At 33.6% G+C, this 13,534-nt stretch overlaps 3 protein-coding genes across 3 annotated transcripts; all 3 read right to left on the minus strand.

Moving 5' to 3' along the window:
* Positions 1-5: 5 nt before the first annotated feature.
* LOC7494319 (probable histone H2A.3) lies at positions 6-1,140 on the minus strand. Its single transcript, XM_002305605.4, has 2 exons — positions 863-1,140; positions 6-415 (listed from the first exon to the last, which is right to left on the minus strand). Exons 1-2 carry the CDS (start codon positions 1,049-1,051, stop codon positions 212-214), a joined length of 393 nt encoding a protein of 130 aa, XP_002305641.1. The 5' UTR covers positions 1,052-1,140; the 3' UTR covers positions 6-211.
* A 3,467-nt stretch (positions 1,141-4,607) lies between these two features.
* On the minus strand, positions 4,608-7,174 carry LOC7490772 (cytosolic sulfotransferase 8). The gene is made up of 2 exons (XM_052452268.1): positions 6,137-7,174; positions 4,608-4,730 (listed from the first exon to the last, which is right to left on the minus strand). The coding sequence occupies exons 1-2, from the start codon at positions 7,172-7,174 to the stop codon at positions 4,608-4,610; spliced, it is 1,161 nt and encodes a 386-aa protein (XP_052308228.1).
* A 4,120-nt stretch (positions 7,175-11,294) lies between these two features.
* On the minus strand, positions 11,295-12,778 carry LOC7490773 (oxygen-evolving enhancer protein 3, chloroplastic). Its single transcript, XM_002305607.4, has 3 exons — positions 12,367-12,778; positions 11,705-12,000; positions 11,295-11,607 (listed from the first exon to the last, which is right to left on the minus strand). The coding sequence occupies exons 1-3, from the start codon at positions 12,674-12,676 to the stop codon at positions 11,509-11,511; spliced, it is 705 nt and encodes a 234-aa protein (XP_002305643.1). The 5' UTR covers positions 12,677-12,778; the 3' UTR covers positions 11,295-11,508.
* Between the last annotated feature and the right edge of the window lie 756 nt (positions 12,779-13,534).

Raw genomic sequence — 13,534 nt, forward strand, 5'->3', positions numbered from 1 at the left:
AAAAAGGGCAGAAGAAGCAGCACATTTCATTTAAGAAATCAACAAACTAGAACTACATCAAATCAAGATCAATTCAATAAAAGGGGGGAAAATGAGGGGCAAATAAAACCTAATTAATCCTACTACTGCAACCTAAATTCTTCTCAGTATTTGCCTAAAAGGGCTTCTCTTTGTAACTTCACAATGGACAAAGCCAATTCTGCTTCGTCTCTCATTCATCATCAACTGGACCTTTAGAAACCCTTTTCGGTAACAAAGTGTTGTGAATATTAGGCAAGACACCACCATTAGCAATTGTGACTTGGCCAAGCAGCCTGCTCAGCTCCTCATCGTTCCTCACTGCCAACTGAATGTGCCTCGGGACTATCCTAGTCTTCTTGTTGTCTCTTGCTGCATTCCCAGCCAGTTCTAACACCTACACAACAAAAAAAACACCCAAAATTAATTGAAGCAGATAAAAGAAACGGTCCTGTTGTTGAGCAAATGTAAAATCAGGATAAAGAATCATGAAAAAAATACAAAAACACCCAGAAGATTTGAATCCCAATTAATAAATCAGAGCCAAAAGCTTCCACCAAATTTTTTTATTATTTTCCCGAATTCTTTTCAGTAACTAAACACCCTGTAATTAATGAAAATCAACTAATTGGCACATTTATTTTTAACAAAATCACTAAAAAAAACCCCAAAAAACTTGAAAAACAAAGAACACCAATGTACCCAAACTTCACAAAAATCTACAAGAACATTAAATATTCATATTCCCAAATTTCACAAACTTTTCTCAGTACTCACTAACCCCAAAAAGAAAACCACAAAAAATAGGCAAAGAGGAGGAAAGAAAACAAGGCTAGTTTTATACCTCAGCAGCAAGATACTCAAGAACAGCAGAGAGGTAGACAGGAGCACCAGCACCAACACGTTCGGCGTATTTCCCAGTCTTCAGGAACCGAGCAATACGTCCCACAGGGAACTGCAAACCCGCCTTGCTACTTCTCGAGGTTGCTTTCTTTGCTGCTCCGGACCCCAAAGCCTTTCCTCTTCCTGCCATCTTCCCAAAAGAGACTTGAAATCTACAAAGAAATAGGGATTTTTTAGTTTTTACGAAGAGTTATTGAATGCTAGATGATAGTTTTTTTTTTGGCGCCTGATGGAAGCAAACAATACTGGGTTTATTATATAGGAAGGGAGAGTGATTGTGAACCAATCAATGGGAAGGACGCGGATTCTGATATTTGGCCGCTTGTTTGGATCTTATAGACGGTTGAGATTGTATGGTGAGGTTTAGTTTTGGATCGTGGACTCATGGTATTTTTTAGAGGCGGGAAATTTTACGGTAGTTGGGGGAGGAGAGCGAATTTACGACAATACCCATGCTCTGTTTAAAAATCTAAAAAATGGTCTAGAATAATAATAGTAATGATAATTTCTTCTTTTTTTTGTGAAGATTGTTGATTTAAATAATAAATAAATAAAAATTCATTCTCTTATTAGATATAAATTTTAGGAGCTAAATAGAGAGTAAACCCTCTTGATTGAAAGTTAACCTCCTCACAATTTGGTCCAAACAACCTCTGAACTCTTGTTCAAATCCAATGTAATCCCCCACTTTTTATTTTTCTAATTCTAGCCCCTCAAATTATCAATTCAAAGTAATTAACTACGGAGACGGTCATGACTCACGAGAACCTTTTCGGAAGCCTGTTTATCTTTGCGATGATGTCATATTTTTAAAAAAATTATTAAAAAATATATATATTGATATTAAAAATAATTTTTTAAAAAAATTATTTTAATATATTTTTAAATAAAAATATATTTTAAAATACAATTACTTTCAAAATACCAAACACTATATTAAACCATTAAAATAACCATTACAACAATTTATTTTTAACATTAACCGACAATTACTTTGACCTATAATGTAAATAACTAAAATAAAATCAGAATAATACAAGATTAGAGGTTAACTTTTTTAGTGTTTTTTTTTATAGTTTTAATATACTAATTTTAAAAATAAATTTTAAAAAAATAAAAATATATATTATTTTAATATATTTCTAAAAATAATATTTTAAAAAATAATAAATCAAATACTACCTCATTGGTGTTGATGGGAGGAAATGTTACTAATAATCAGGGCTTTCCCCCACCCCCAGATAATTTAATACATGAGGCTATGGCCTTTGAGCATGGACTCTTTTCTTGAGAGAAATATGGTCTTCAAAAATGTTCGTTGACGTGCTTCTTTCCCAGAGTTAAAATGTTAAAAAAAAAAAAATAAGGGTGGGTGTTGAGGTTTTCTTTTTCATTTATTATCTTACAATTTTATGTTTTATTTAAATATTGTTTGATATTGTGGTAATAGTTGTTTTTCAAAATATTTTTTACTTAAAAATACATCAAATTAATATTTTTAATTTTTTTAAAAAATTTATTTTTTATATCAATACATCAAAATAATCTAAAACAAACAAAAAAAATCATTTTATTTCAAAATCACAAAAAAAAAAAAACACTACCTTAGCTAGTCGGCAGACATCAATAAGCATGCGTGGAGCTACATATAAGATAAGGGGGCAATTTCTCCCTTAATTTTTATAAAAATCTCATTTCAGTCTTTAATAGTTCAAGGATTTTCAATTCACACCCCTCTTTTCTAGACATTTGCTCCCTGTTTTTTTTTTTTTAATCTTTCCCATTACTCCATGGAATATCTATTAAAGAGTGATTTGTTTAGAATAATTGTATATGATTATCTTTTGAATGGACTATTTATTTTTTACAATTTAATTTATTTTGATATAATATGTTTAAGGATTAAAAAAAAATTCTTTTTTATATGAAAACAATCATAATAGGTTTTTTTAATAAAAAAAAATTGGTTGAAAATCATTATTTGAGTATAAATTAAAAATAGACATCCTCACATAAAATTTACACATCCAAGCATAAATCAATAATTTCGTTCATAAAAACATCCACACAATAAAAATCAAAACTTCCGCACATAAAAAACAAAACATTGTCCCATGTAATTAAAACATTCATATAAAAAAGTTAAATTAGGATTTTAATTTTTACCTAATTTTATTTTTCAGTATTTAATGAGCTTTAAATACATTGTTTGTCCTCTTTTATAAAAATATTTTTTTCTTAAATTATCGTGATTTTTTTTATTTGGTCCATTTTTTATTGTTGTCTATTTTTTATTGAAATAAAGCCAACTTATTTGACTCAGTTGGGTTTATGACCCGGGTTATAAATTTTTCTTTATATTTAAAAACACATCTATTGTCAATGAGTTGTATATTCCTAATTAGTTTGAATCAATTATTTGATTCTGTAAGATTATAGGCTCATAAAAACATTTTTAAATAGTTTTCCAACACACACACATCTGCTGTTATAGAAACCATAATGAATAAGAGAATATTACCATCACCAAATCTGATATGGTATCAGAGCGGTCGATTTTGACTGTGTCTTGCCCTAATTTCATAAATCACTTTTGCAACAGCAAACATAAGCTTCCTTCGCAGTAGCAGTGATTTCACAGTAGCAGCCATTAGCCACCCTTCACAACCACGGCTCATTGTTCCCTCAGCCAAATTACGCTAAACAAATTACTCTATTTGTTCTTCCTACTTCTTTCTCTCATCACTTTATAAGCCAAAATTATGGCAGAAGATGATGGTTCAACAAACACCAATAAATCCTTCTTGTCGGGAGACTCCAACACTGCCACACAAATAGTCATCACATTGCAGAGTGACACCTCTAATTTCTTTGCATGAATCAAACCGGATGAGAATAACTATTCTCTATGGCATCAAATTATAAAGATGAAGATAGCTGAGCGAGAAAAACATGGCCAACTGACCGGTGATAGCACCCAACCTGCAGTCACAAATCCCACATTTAATAAATGGTGTGCAGCAGATTGCCAAGTCAAGAGTTGGTTGTTTGACGCCATGTAACCTAATCAGATTAAAAGGTTTATTCGTTATGACACAACAAAACAAGTCTGGGATGCAATCAAGCAAACTTATTCAGATGGGGCTGATGATGCTAAGATTTACGACATTCACAGTAGGTCATTTATAATGAGACAAACGGGTGTTTCAGTTGCCAAATATTACAGTGAGCTCACTGAGATTTTTCAGGAGCTTGATCAATTAAGTCCAAGCACCATGGAGCATCCGTCAGACATTGAAACTAGACGAAAAGAAGTTGATCGTCTCAGAGTTTATATATTAATTTCTTGCAGATTTGGACAATAATTTTGATCAAGTCCGAGGAGAGATTTTGAGGGTGGAGCCAAAGCTAGAACTTGAGGCTGCATATGCATATATTAAAAGAGAAAGTAACCGACAGGGAACCATGTCTGAAGTTGTGTAACCTCCGAAGCCACAACTCTTGCCGCTGCCAAGTCCGAACAATCTCGGCTGCATAACTACAACGTCGACCATGCTCGTAACAAACCTCCAATGAAATGTATCAAATGTGGTTTAGATAATCACACAATTAAGGACTGTTATAAGATCATTGGTTATCTAGAAGGATTGGTTCACAAAGGGCGTAAGAGGGACTCAAACCAAGCCTCATTTTGCATCTGCCCAGTCATTATATGAGACTTCATCAAAAATCCCATCAGGTACAGCTGACTTTAAGGCCTTTGCCACCTCAGGTAACTCTTGTACATCCTCACTTACTGGTAATAGATCCTGGATTTTTGACATTAGTGCAACGGATCACATGACATCTAGTTTTATTGGGGTACACTCTGTCACACCTTTAAGCCAAATACATATTGTTAGTGCCAATGGCACCACCTCCCGAGTTACAGGAGAAGGGTCTTTATCTCTTACATCCTCATTAAATCTTGATCATGTCTTAGTTGTCCCTTCACTTGACTATGACTTGTTATCTGTTCCTCAAATCATTGATTCCCTTAATTGTACCGTGTATTTTTGTCTATTATAATGTCTATTTCAGGATCTTCACACCAGGAGCCATGATTGGATGTGGTACTAGGAGAGGAAAACTATATTATCTGGACTTGACAAACGACACCGCTAAGAGATTGAGTCATGCACATCATGTGAGAGGAGGTGAGTCTATCAGGATGAAGAAAATTTGGCTATGGCATAGACAATTAGGTCATGCCTCATTTGGTTATCTGAAACTTCTATTTCCAAAGTTGTTTTTATGAGTTTACTAAATCAGACTTCCATTGTGAAACTTGCATTTTGGCGAAAAGTTATCGTATTTCTTATCCATTGAGGTTGAATAAAAGTTTTATGCCTTTCATGATTGTCCATTCTAATGTTTTGGGACCATCACGTGTTTCCACAATTAGTGGTTATAAGTGGTTTGCGACGTTCATTGATGATTGCACCCGGATGACCTGGTTTTTTCCTTTAAGACAGAAAAGTGAAGTAATAGTCAAATTCAAACTATTTTATCAATATGTTGCTACTCAATTTGACAAGAAAATCATGACGCTCCGATCTAACAATGGAGTAGAGTACGTCAACCATGATCTGTATAATTTTTTAAGTCAATATGGTATTGTTCATCACACCACATGTGCATATACACCACAACAGAATAGGGTCGCTGAGCGTAAGAATTGACATCTTCTAGAAGTTGTTCGTGCCTCTTTATTTGAAGCCCAAATGTAACATGAATTATGATACTGAGCTAACCATATATAAAACAAACCATAATAAATTATGAAGCCTAATATTTAATAAAACAAATATTAAAGTATAAAATTAAAAAAAATACATAGATTTAGAAAAATAAAAAAATCAAAGGAATAAAAAACACCATTAACAATGTTTTGTGAGTGTCACCTCCTTTAGTTTATTGTTAATTAGACTCATGAAATGGAAACAATTTCTAATTCATGAATTTAGAAAACAAATTAACCTAAAAAGTTTCATAAAGATATTGTCATATATATGTTCATATATTATTAATCTGATGAACACCATTAATTTATTCTAATTAAGATAAATTAACATCTAAAAAGAAGGCTAAACTAGACTCCAAAAAATCATGAAATGGAAACAGTACCTCACATAAGAAAAATGCTTCATGTTTCTCTTTTCCCCGCCTAAATTGCCAGTCCAGACCCTCTGAACTTTGCCTTTGTAATCTCATCAAGTCGCTTAATCATCGTAGGCGTCAGACAAGTCTTCGAATCTCCAACGTTACCTCGCCGGAAGAATGCATTGTTGTCCACCTTTGCTTTGGAGCCCAGATGAAATGTTCCAGTTTTGTTCACCTCCAGATTGCTCAAATTCTCAAGACTACATAGCTTTATTATGTCTTTCACGACACCTTTACTTTTTTCATCCACCGAGAAGGGACGTTCCATGAATTGTGCCAGCTTCTGCACGTAAAAAGCAGTATCCTTCTTCAGATCCTCATACTTGAGAAAAAATACATTATTCGGACGTTCTAAACTTGCGTTCCAGTACTCCGAATTGTACTCCCAAAAGGGTCCTGAAAGACAAACTCCTTTACAGAAAAGCTCAAACCCTTCTTCCAGAGGCAGGGGTAGCATGTTCCTTCCAGATCTTATTTTATTGACAAACTTCCACAAGGAGGCCAAAACATCTTTCGAGTCCCGACAGATACACACAATCTTAGAACCTGAATTTATGATGGATTTCGGCAGTGAAGTGTAAGAGATATGTGTGCCAAGTAGCCTAGGTGAGGGAAGAGAATCTAGGTATGTAATTGGGTCATCTTCATGAGCTTGCAGCTCAAAATAGGGAACACACTTATGAGGGTTTGTAGTGAGTAAAGGGTGAGTTGAATCATTGAGGCAACGATCATTTCTCTTCTGGATGGCAAACATGAGAGCCTTCAGCCATGTGGTGCCACACTTGGGAAATGAAGCCAAAATAATATCACTAGAGCGTGCCTGGAAGTTTTCCTGTGCCCAAAGAACTCCAACAGCCCAAACAGGATCATACCAAAATCCTTCAATCTTGTAATGCTCATCCAACCATCCATATTGATCCTTAGGAAGGGTTGAAATAATCTCTTCATATTTCTGGGACTGGCTTTTGATCTGTTGTTGTTGTTGTTGTTGATCTTCTTCGTAGTGGTTAGTACTGTTTGAAGGTTTTTGAAGATTAGGAGAGTAAGACATCATGTATTCAAGGATTCGTAAACAACTTGCTTGAACTATGAAGCAAGATTAGTGTTATATCTGCTAATTACTTGGAAAGGAAAATTGTTAAAAAACAAGGACTTAGCAAAGGGATATTAATGACTCGTAGATATATATCCAACCTTCTTCTTGGAATATTAATAGTGAATGAAGGAGATGGTATGGTCTTGCATTTCCTAGAAAGAATGCAAGTCTACGAGAGAAATTCGCCAAGATCCTCAATCACCTCTACACTCAAAGGAACTGAAACCGCACGGTCATATGTAAGTTCATTTTTCAAGATTTTTTTTATCAACAAATAGTAAATCTGATTTTTCCCAACAAGTTAATTCCATAAACTCATAACTCAAAGCAAAATCCAAAATGAGTTTTAATTTAAACTAATTTTAAAATTAACCTAGCTAAATCTTGGTAATCAAATGTATTAATTAACTTGTGACCTGGTCAAATTCAAATCGAGTTAAAAATAAGATTCTTTTAAATTAAAATAAAATTGCTTTGAATAAAAATAAGAGACTTCGATTAATTGATTAATTCGATGGTCCAACAAGTTAATCCTATATATGACTCAATGGATTGAGACCTGGCCGGTCTCGCAATTATATTTATGATCATATATACCAACATCTACAAAGAAAGTTTAATGCAACATTTATTAACCATTCAGTCATTGTGGGGGACTTTTCTAGTGAGTAGGTGGCCAGCTGGTTTTGCCGGTATTCATATAAATATGACCAGAAAAGACTAAAGACATGTAGCAATATTGTTAGTAAAGGAATCCTCTCACGAGCCATGATTTTTCTGTTCTGAACTTGGATTTCTTGCTGCAGCTTTGATAAGAGACATACCAATTACCATGAGTTGTCTTTGTTATATATACATGAACAATAACATGGCCATGGGAAAATTTGTGTAGCCATAGACAGGGGCGGAGTTAGGATTATTTGTTAGGGGTGGCCAAAAATAATATAATAAGATATAATATTTGTTTAAATTTATTGTACATGAGTTGTAAACAAACCCAGCATGATTTAGTTTTATTCAACTAACTTATTACAAACATGTAATGACCTTTTGTATAAGGTAAAAGGTTTGGAGCAATAATAAATTGAGTCAAAGCAATAAAGTTAATTTTATTTTTATGATGTATCCATCGCTTTAATGTTGTTGGTCTTTATACCTATCAAATATAAATATACAAAGTATATAAGAAATATTAGCTAAAGCGAAGCATTATTTTATATTTGATAAACTTTGAAATAAAGTAAAAAACAATAAAGAATAATTCTTACATATTTATTTTAATTGTGCTCGTCGTTTTTTTATAAAATAGAAATAATTGATTATCATATCAATTGTGAATCTTTTAGCAATTTCTTTTACTATATAGACAATAAAATAACTTGCAAGAAAATCATCCTCCATCCGATTGCGAAATATTGTTTTAACAATCTTCATCGCTGAGAAAGCTCGTTCAGTAGTTGCTGTCGAAACAAGAAAAGTCAAAATAAGCCGAATCAACCTGTCAACTAGTGGATAAATATTTTTCCTTTTTAAAAAAAAAAATCAATTCTTCTTATTTTGTTCATGGTTCAACCTAAAATCAAAACATATATCGTGAGAAAAAATTGATAATTTTGATGGCTCTGCTAAAAACAAAACATAAAAAAAAATTCAAATATAATCAAAACAAACCAATAAAATATATTTAATTAATTAGAAAAAAAATCACTATCAAGAATTCAAAAAACAATTGTTAGAACTAGCAGATCTGAAAAAAAAAGTAAAAATAATAAAATTATAAAAAAACCATCATCAAATTCTTAATAAATATCTCAAAACAAAATAAAAAATATATTTTAAATTTAAATTTATCTTATTTTGTTTAATAAAAGATGAATTAATCAATACTCTATTTCAATCTTTTCATAAAAAAATTTTGTTTGCAATTTGTATCGACCCGCTGCGTTGAAGACATTTATATTAAGGCTGTAGGGAGAGAAAAAATAGCAAGACACATTGATAACTTTACATTTTTTTTCTTTCCACGTAGGCATGTTGGTACCATAAAATCAAGGCAAAGTCAAAGGAATTCAAAACTAAAGCAAAGGATAACAAATATATTTCCTGTAAGAAGGACCCTCTCATTAAAAAATGTTACAGCTCCTCACATTTAATTACCAAATAAATAAAAAAATCTTGCACGAGCCCGGGCCCCTGCTTGCCACCTTTTCATTCCGCCCCTGGCCATAAACACACTTTATTATTCATCACAACGTCTATGGTTTTGATAGGAAAAATTGATTGCTTTTAATTCTGGGATGTTTTGGTCTTTTTATAAAATTTATTTATTTATTATTAATTTATTTGGGTTGTTTTTGTCGATTTATCTTTTAATATATAGTAAATACTTCTAGAATAAAAATAACTAACATTGCAACACAAGGTGTTTTGGTGCTTTTACTTTTTAATTGTTCATACAATTACACACTTGTCCTTGAGATAAAAAAAAAAAAATAAACCATTTAAATAGTGGTATTTACGTCTTGTCCTCAAGGTTTTTTTGTGGTCAAGTATTAATGAAAATCCAAATTATTTTATAAAATAAATTGAGATTATGTTAATATCCACTTTTAACACGTTGAGTATAAATCTTTGACTCGAAACAAAATATTAATTATATAAATTCATTGGGTTGGAATTATTTCCTAACCAATCTGAAACTATAGCTCGCCTTCTAGTTGAATGAATCAGTTCGACCAATTCAGGCTGGAATTTGAGAAGCAGTGCACCTTCTAGTTCCAATACTACTAATAATTTGAAGCTGTGAAAACCATGCTGAGATAAGGTAAAAGAACGATCTGATACTAAGGATAACAGAGACCAAGGATAAGGGAATCTCATATCAGATTGTACTTCGTCGCAGTTGTTGTGGATTGATCAACGCCTGACCCTGCTAAAATAACCCATCTCCACCACTTGAATCAAACTCCAATTCACTAGTTCATTATGGTTTCCTCTGCTTTTTATCAAGTAATCCTCTGGGGAAACACTTGGATACAAAAAACATTGTTTACAGTAGAATGGGGGATCATTGTAACTTAGTAGAAGCAATCTTCTTAGGCTTGTAAATTGTTCAGCCACTATATATAGGTAGTACCCGACATGGATCTTTGGCAAATCTCACTTGGAAAAAAGGGATATAGCAGGAGAAATTCTTGCCTTCTGCATAACTGGTGCTATGTGAATTTCAATATATTTAGGGTTAGAAGCCATTTGGGAATTACAAGCATTCCCTGATCATTTACATGAGAGATGCAGGTCTATCTGCTTGCAATGGATTCAGGGAATGGTTAGGATAATTTAGGGAGTTAGGATAGTTTGAGAGCAATTAGAGTTGTAAGGACATATTGGAGTCGGTCCTGAAATCTAAGGACAAATTCAGCCAACTACCTCGTTTATCTTGTATTCAGATCCTGACAGGCCCTAGCCTGGTAACCCTTGAAAGGAATGCCACCGGATTGCTGAAATTCACCATCCTTTTGTCATAGGTCTATGGATTGTCAACTTTATCTTGATCCGTACTTCAGTCTATTTCTCACTGAATTATTAGGTGTGGTATGTGCAGTTCACTTGATGATGTTTTACATAGATATTCTAGATAAATTGGGAAAGAAAAAAAATCATCATAGAATTTCTGGTCTGTCGAGAAATAATATTCAAGTTCTTGATTCTGCTTTGTATTAGGAAGCTGACAGCTACTTTCCTTTGCTTGATTATGTAGAGATTGGATAAATTGCCATGATGAAAACTACTTTCCTTTCCTGCATTGGCTGACTGCTTCCTTATCTGGCGCATCAATGTCATGATGCATAGTTTATGAAAGCATACGAACACTTCTAGTAAAGAAACCAGATGTTGCAATTTGATTAAGTTATTATGATCTGGTATTGATGTTTCTGCTTTCATGCCCCATGATTTTCGTGCTCCGAACATTATGTTCCTGCCTGACAAAAGAAATAGCTGTTTTTTTTCCAGTGATTTATATAGTTACTACGAGTTCTCTTCTCATGCTTCCATTAGTTACACTGCTTACTGGTTGGCTTAACTAGCTACGAAGGCTATACAAGGATAGCCTTCTTTGCTTTCAATAAATTAATTCCTCTGTTTAGCATGCTCATGATTGCCTCATAAACAGAATAGCAAGGCAATGATTATTCTTTTTCACAACTAGATTCCCTTCAGAGAACATCCAAATGAAGTGTCTCATAAAGTAATTCACAAAAGCTTAAATCAAATTACATCAGTTTCTCTTAACCAAGCTTAGCAAGAACATCATTCAGAGAAGATACAGTCTGAGCATAGTACTTCTCAGCTTCAGGAGTGCTCTTAATCTTTGCTGCATGGTCGAGCTGAAAAGGGAAAAGGGAAAGAGAAAAACTAATTCCATTAACAACTGAAAGTGTTTGATGATCAAAACAAATTTAATCAAAATAGTGTATTGCTTACATTGCTGATGGTATCAAAGAGCTTTCCAGTAAGTTCCTTAAGGGATTTCTTCTCGTCCTTGGACTTAGCAGAGATAACAGTGTTGAGGTCAAAACGAAGATATCCTGCCTTGAGACGAAGGTCATTTTGGACATAAGGCCAAGCCTTCTGGTCTATCAAAGATTTCACACCAAGAATGTCCTTTGCTGACTCCTTAGCCCTTACTGCCGCCTCAGCTGGGGGAAGTGGTTGCAAGAAAAACCTCTGTTTCAGTGGCAGATCAAAGTCTCTTGCTTCATCAGAGTTCAATGTCCCAGCTGCCAACACACAAAATCATCATACTTGAAAAACAATGTCATATACCATTTGTTAGACATCTGAACTTTCTGTTTAACTTGTTAGACGCTCAGACACCCTCGATGTTTCGACGTGGGATGTCTGCCCAATTGTCATTGGAATAATCTAATCTTATTTTCACCATCTTTTGAAGCATAAAATTAAATTTTCTTTCACCAAAAATGTTATTAGCTTAGGGCTAAGCATGGATCCGAACTCGACTCCTACTCCGAAGCAGGAGAGAGTACCACTAGACTAAAGACCATTGGCAACTACTAATTCAAGATTGAAACATTTGGTTTACAAGTAGAGCAAAATAGCCTAGGAGGACTAATTCATGAACTTACGGAGTCCACCAGAAGGAGGGGGAGGAGGGCCAAGTTTGATAGGAAGAGCATCAGCAAGAACAACTTGAACAAAAGAACCAGAAGCCAAACCAGCAGCAACAAGACCCAACATGGCCCTACGGCTAGTTTCAAGCTCACCAGACACTTGTTGCTGAGCTCTAACAGCAAGCCCAGGGCGTGCCACGGCCACACGAGTGGTGTTGCTAGGCACATTCAACAACCTGTTTGAACCACTTAGCTGGAGGCTACCTTCAAGGACAGCCTGAGATGTTCCACGTAGACCAGCCATCGATGCCATTGCTTGTGCCATGTATGAATTTTCCTTTAACAATCTGTGTGCTCAAGTGGGTGGTTCACTAAATATATATTTTTTTGGGGGGGATTGGATTTTCTTGTTCAATTATGTGTGGTATTTGTGATTTAGATTGGTTCTTGAGCTAGCATACCTTATCTGCCAAATTTTCTACTTGGATAAGCTGGATATAGTCTTAACCAACCATTGTTGTACATGTGTAACTAGATTTCTTGTAATTTGACACGTTGGTTTGGTCTCTCCTTTGGACTAGTAGAATCATGCCAACTAGATTCTAAATAGATTTTAATTCTAACGTTAAAATTGTTCAATCAATCAGTTCCTTTCAAGAATAATTGAATTCGATTTCACCAAGATTTTGTCAAGAATTGTCTGTAAAAATGATTTTCTAAATGGGATGTAGTAAAATAATTTCATGCAATAATCAACTCAAAACCACTCCTTAATTTATGCATCGTACCAACTGAAACAACAAATTCATGTTCTTTTTTCTTTGATCATAAGACAAATAGTAAGCAGGAGACATTAAGACATGCTAATGTAGGATCACTACTAATTTCTCTTACCACATAGCGTGGTAATTACTCGTAACTTGACTAGCATATCTCATATTATTTTAAAAAATTGTTTCTTTGATTATAAGATCATATCTCAATTCCCAAAGATTATCAATATTAAATCCACGTATCTTTTGGGTAGAATAGTTTTATAATAAACTTTATGAGTATATTTATCTTTATTTTAAAAAATTGCTAAACTAAAAATACATTTCTCTTAGTCCAAAACTCTACATCTGTGTTTAATATAGTAAAAAGTATTTTTGTAAAAATGTTTTTCAGTTAAAAATATATCATA

Source organism: Populus trichocarpa, chromosome 4 (genome assembly GCF_000002775.5).
Source record: "Populus trichocarpa isolate Nisqually-1 chromosome 4, P.trichocarpa_v4.1, whole genome shotgun sequence".
Taxonomy (NCBI): Eukaryota; Viridiplantae; Streptophyta; class Magnoliopsida; order Malpighiales; family Salicaceae; genus Populus; species Populus trichocarpa.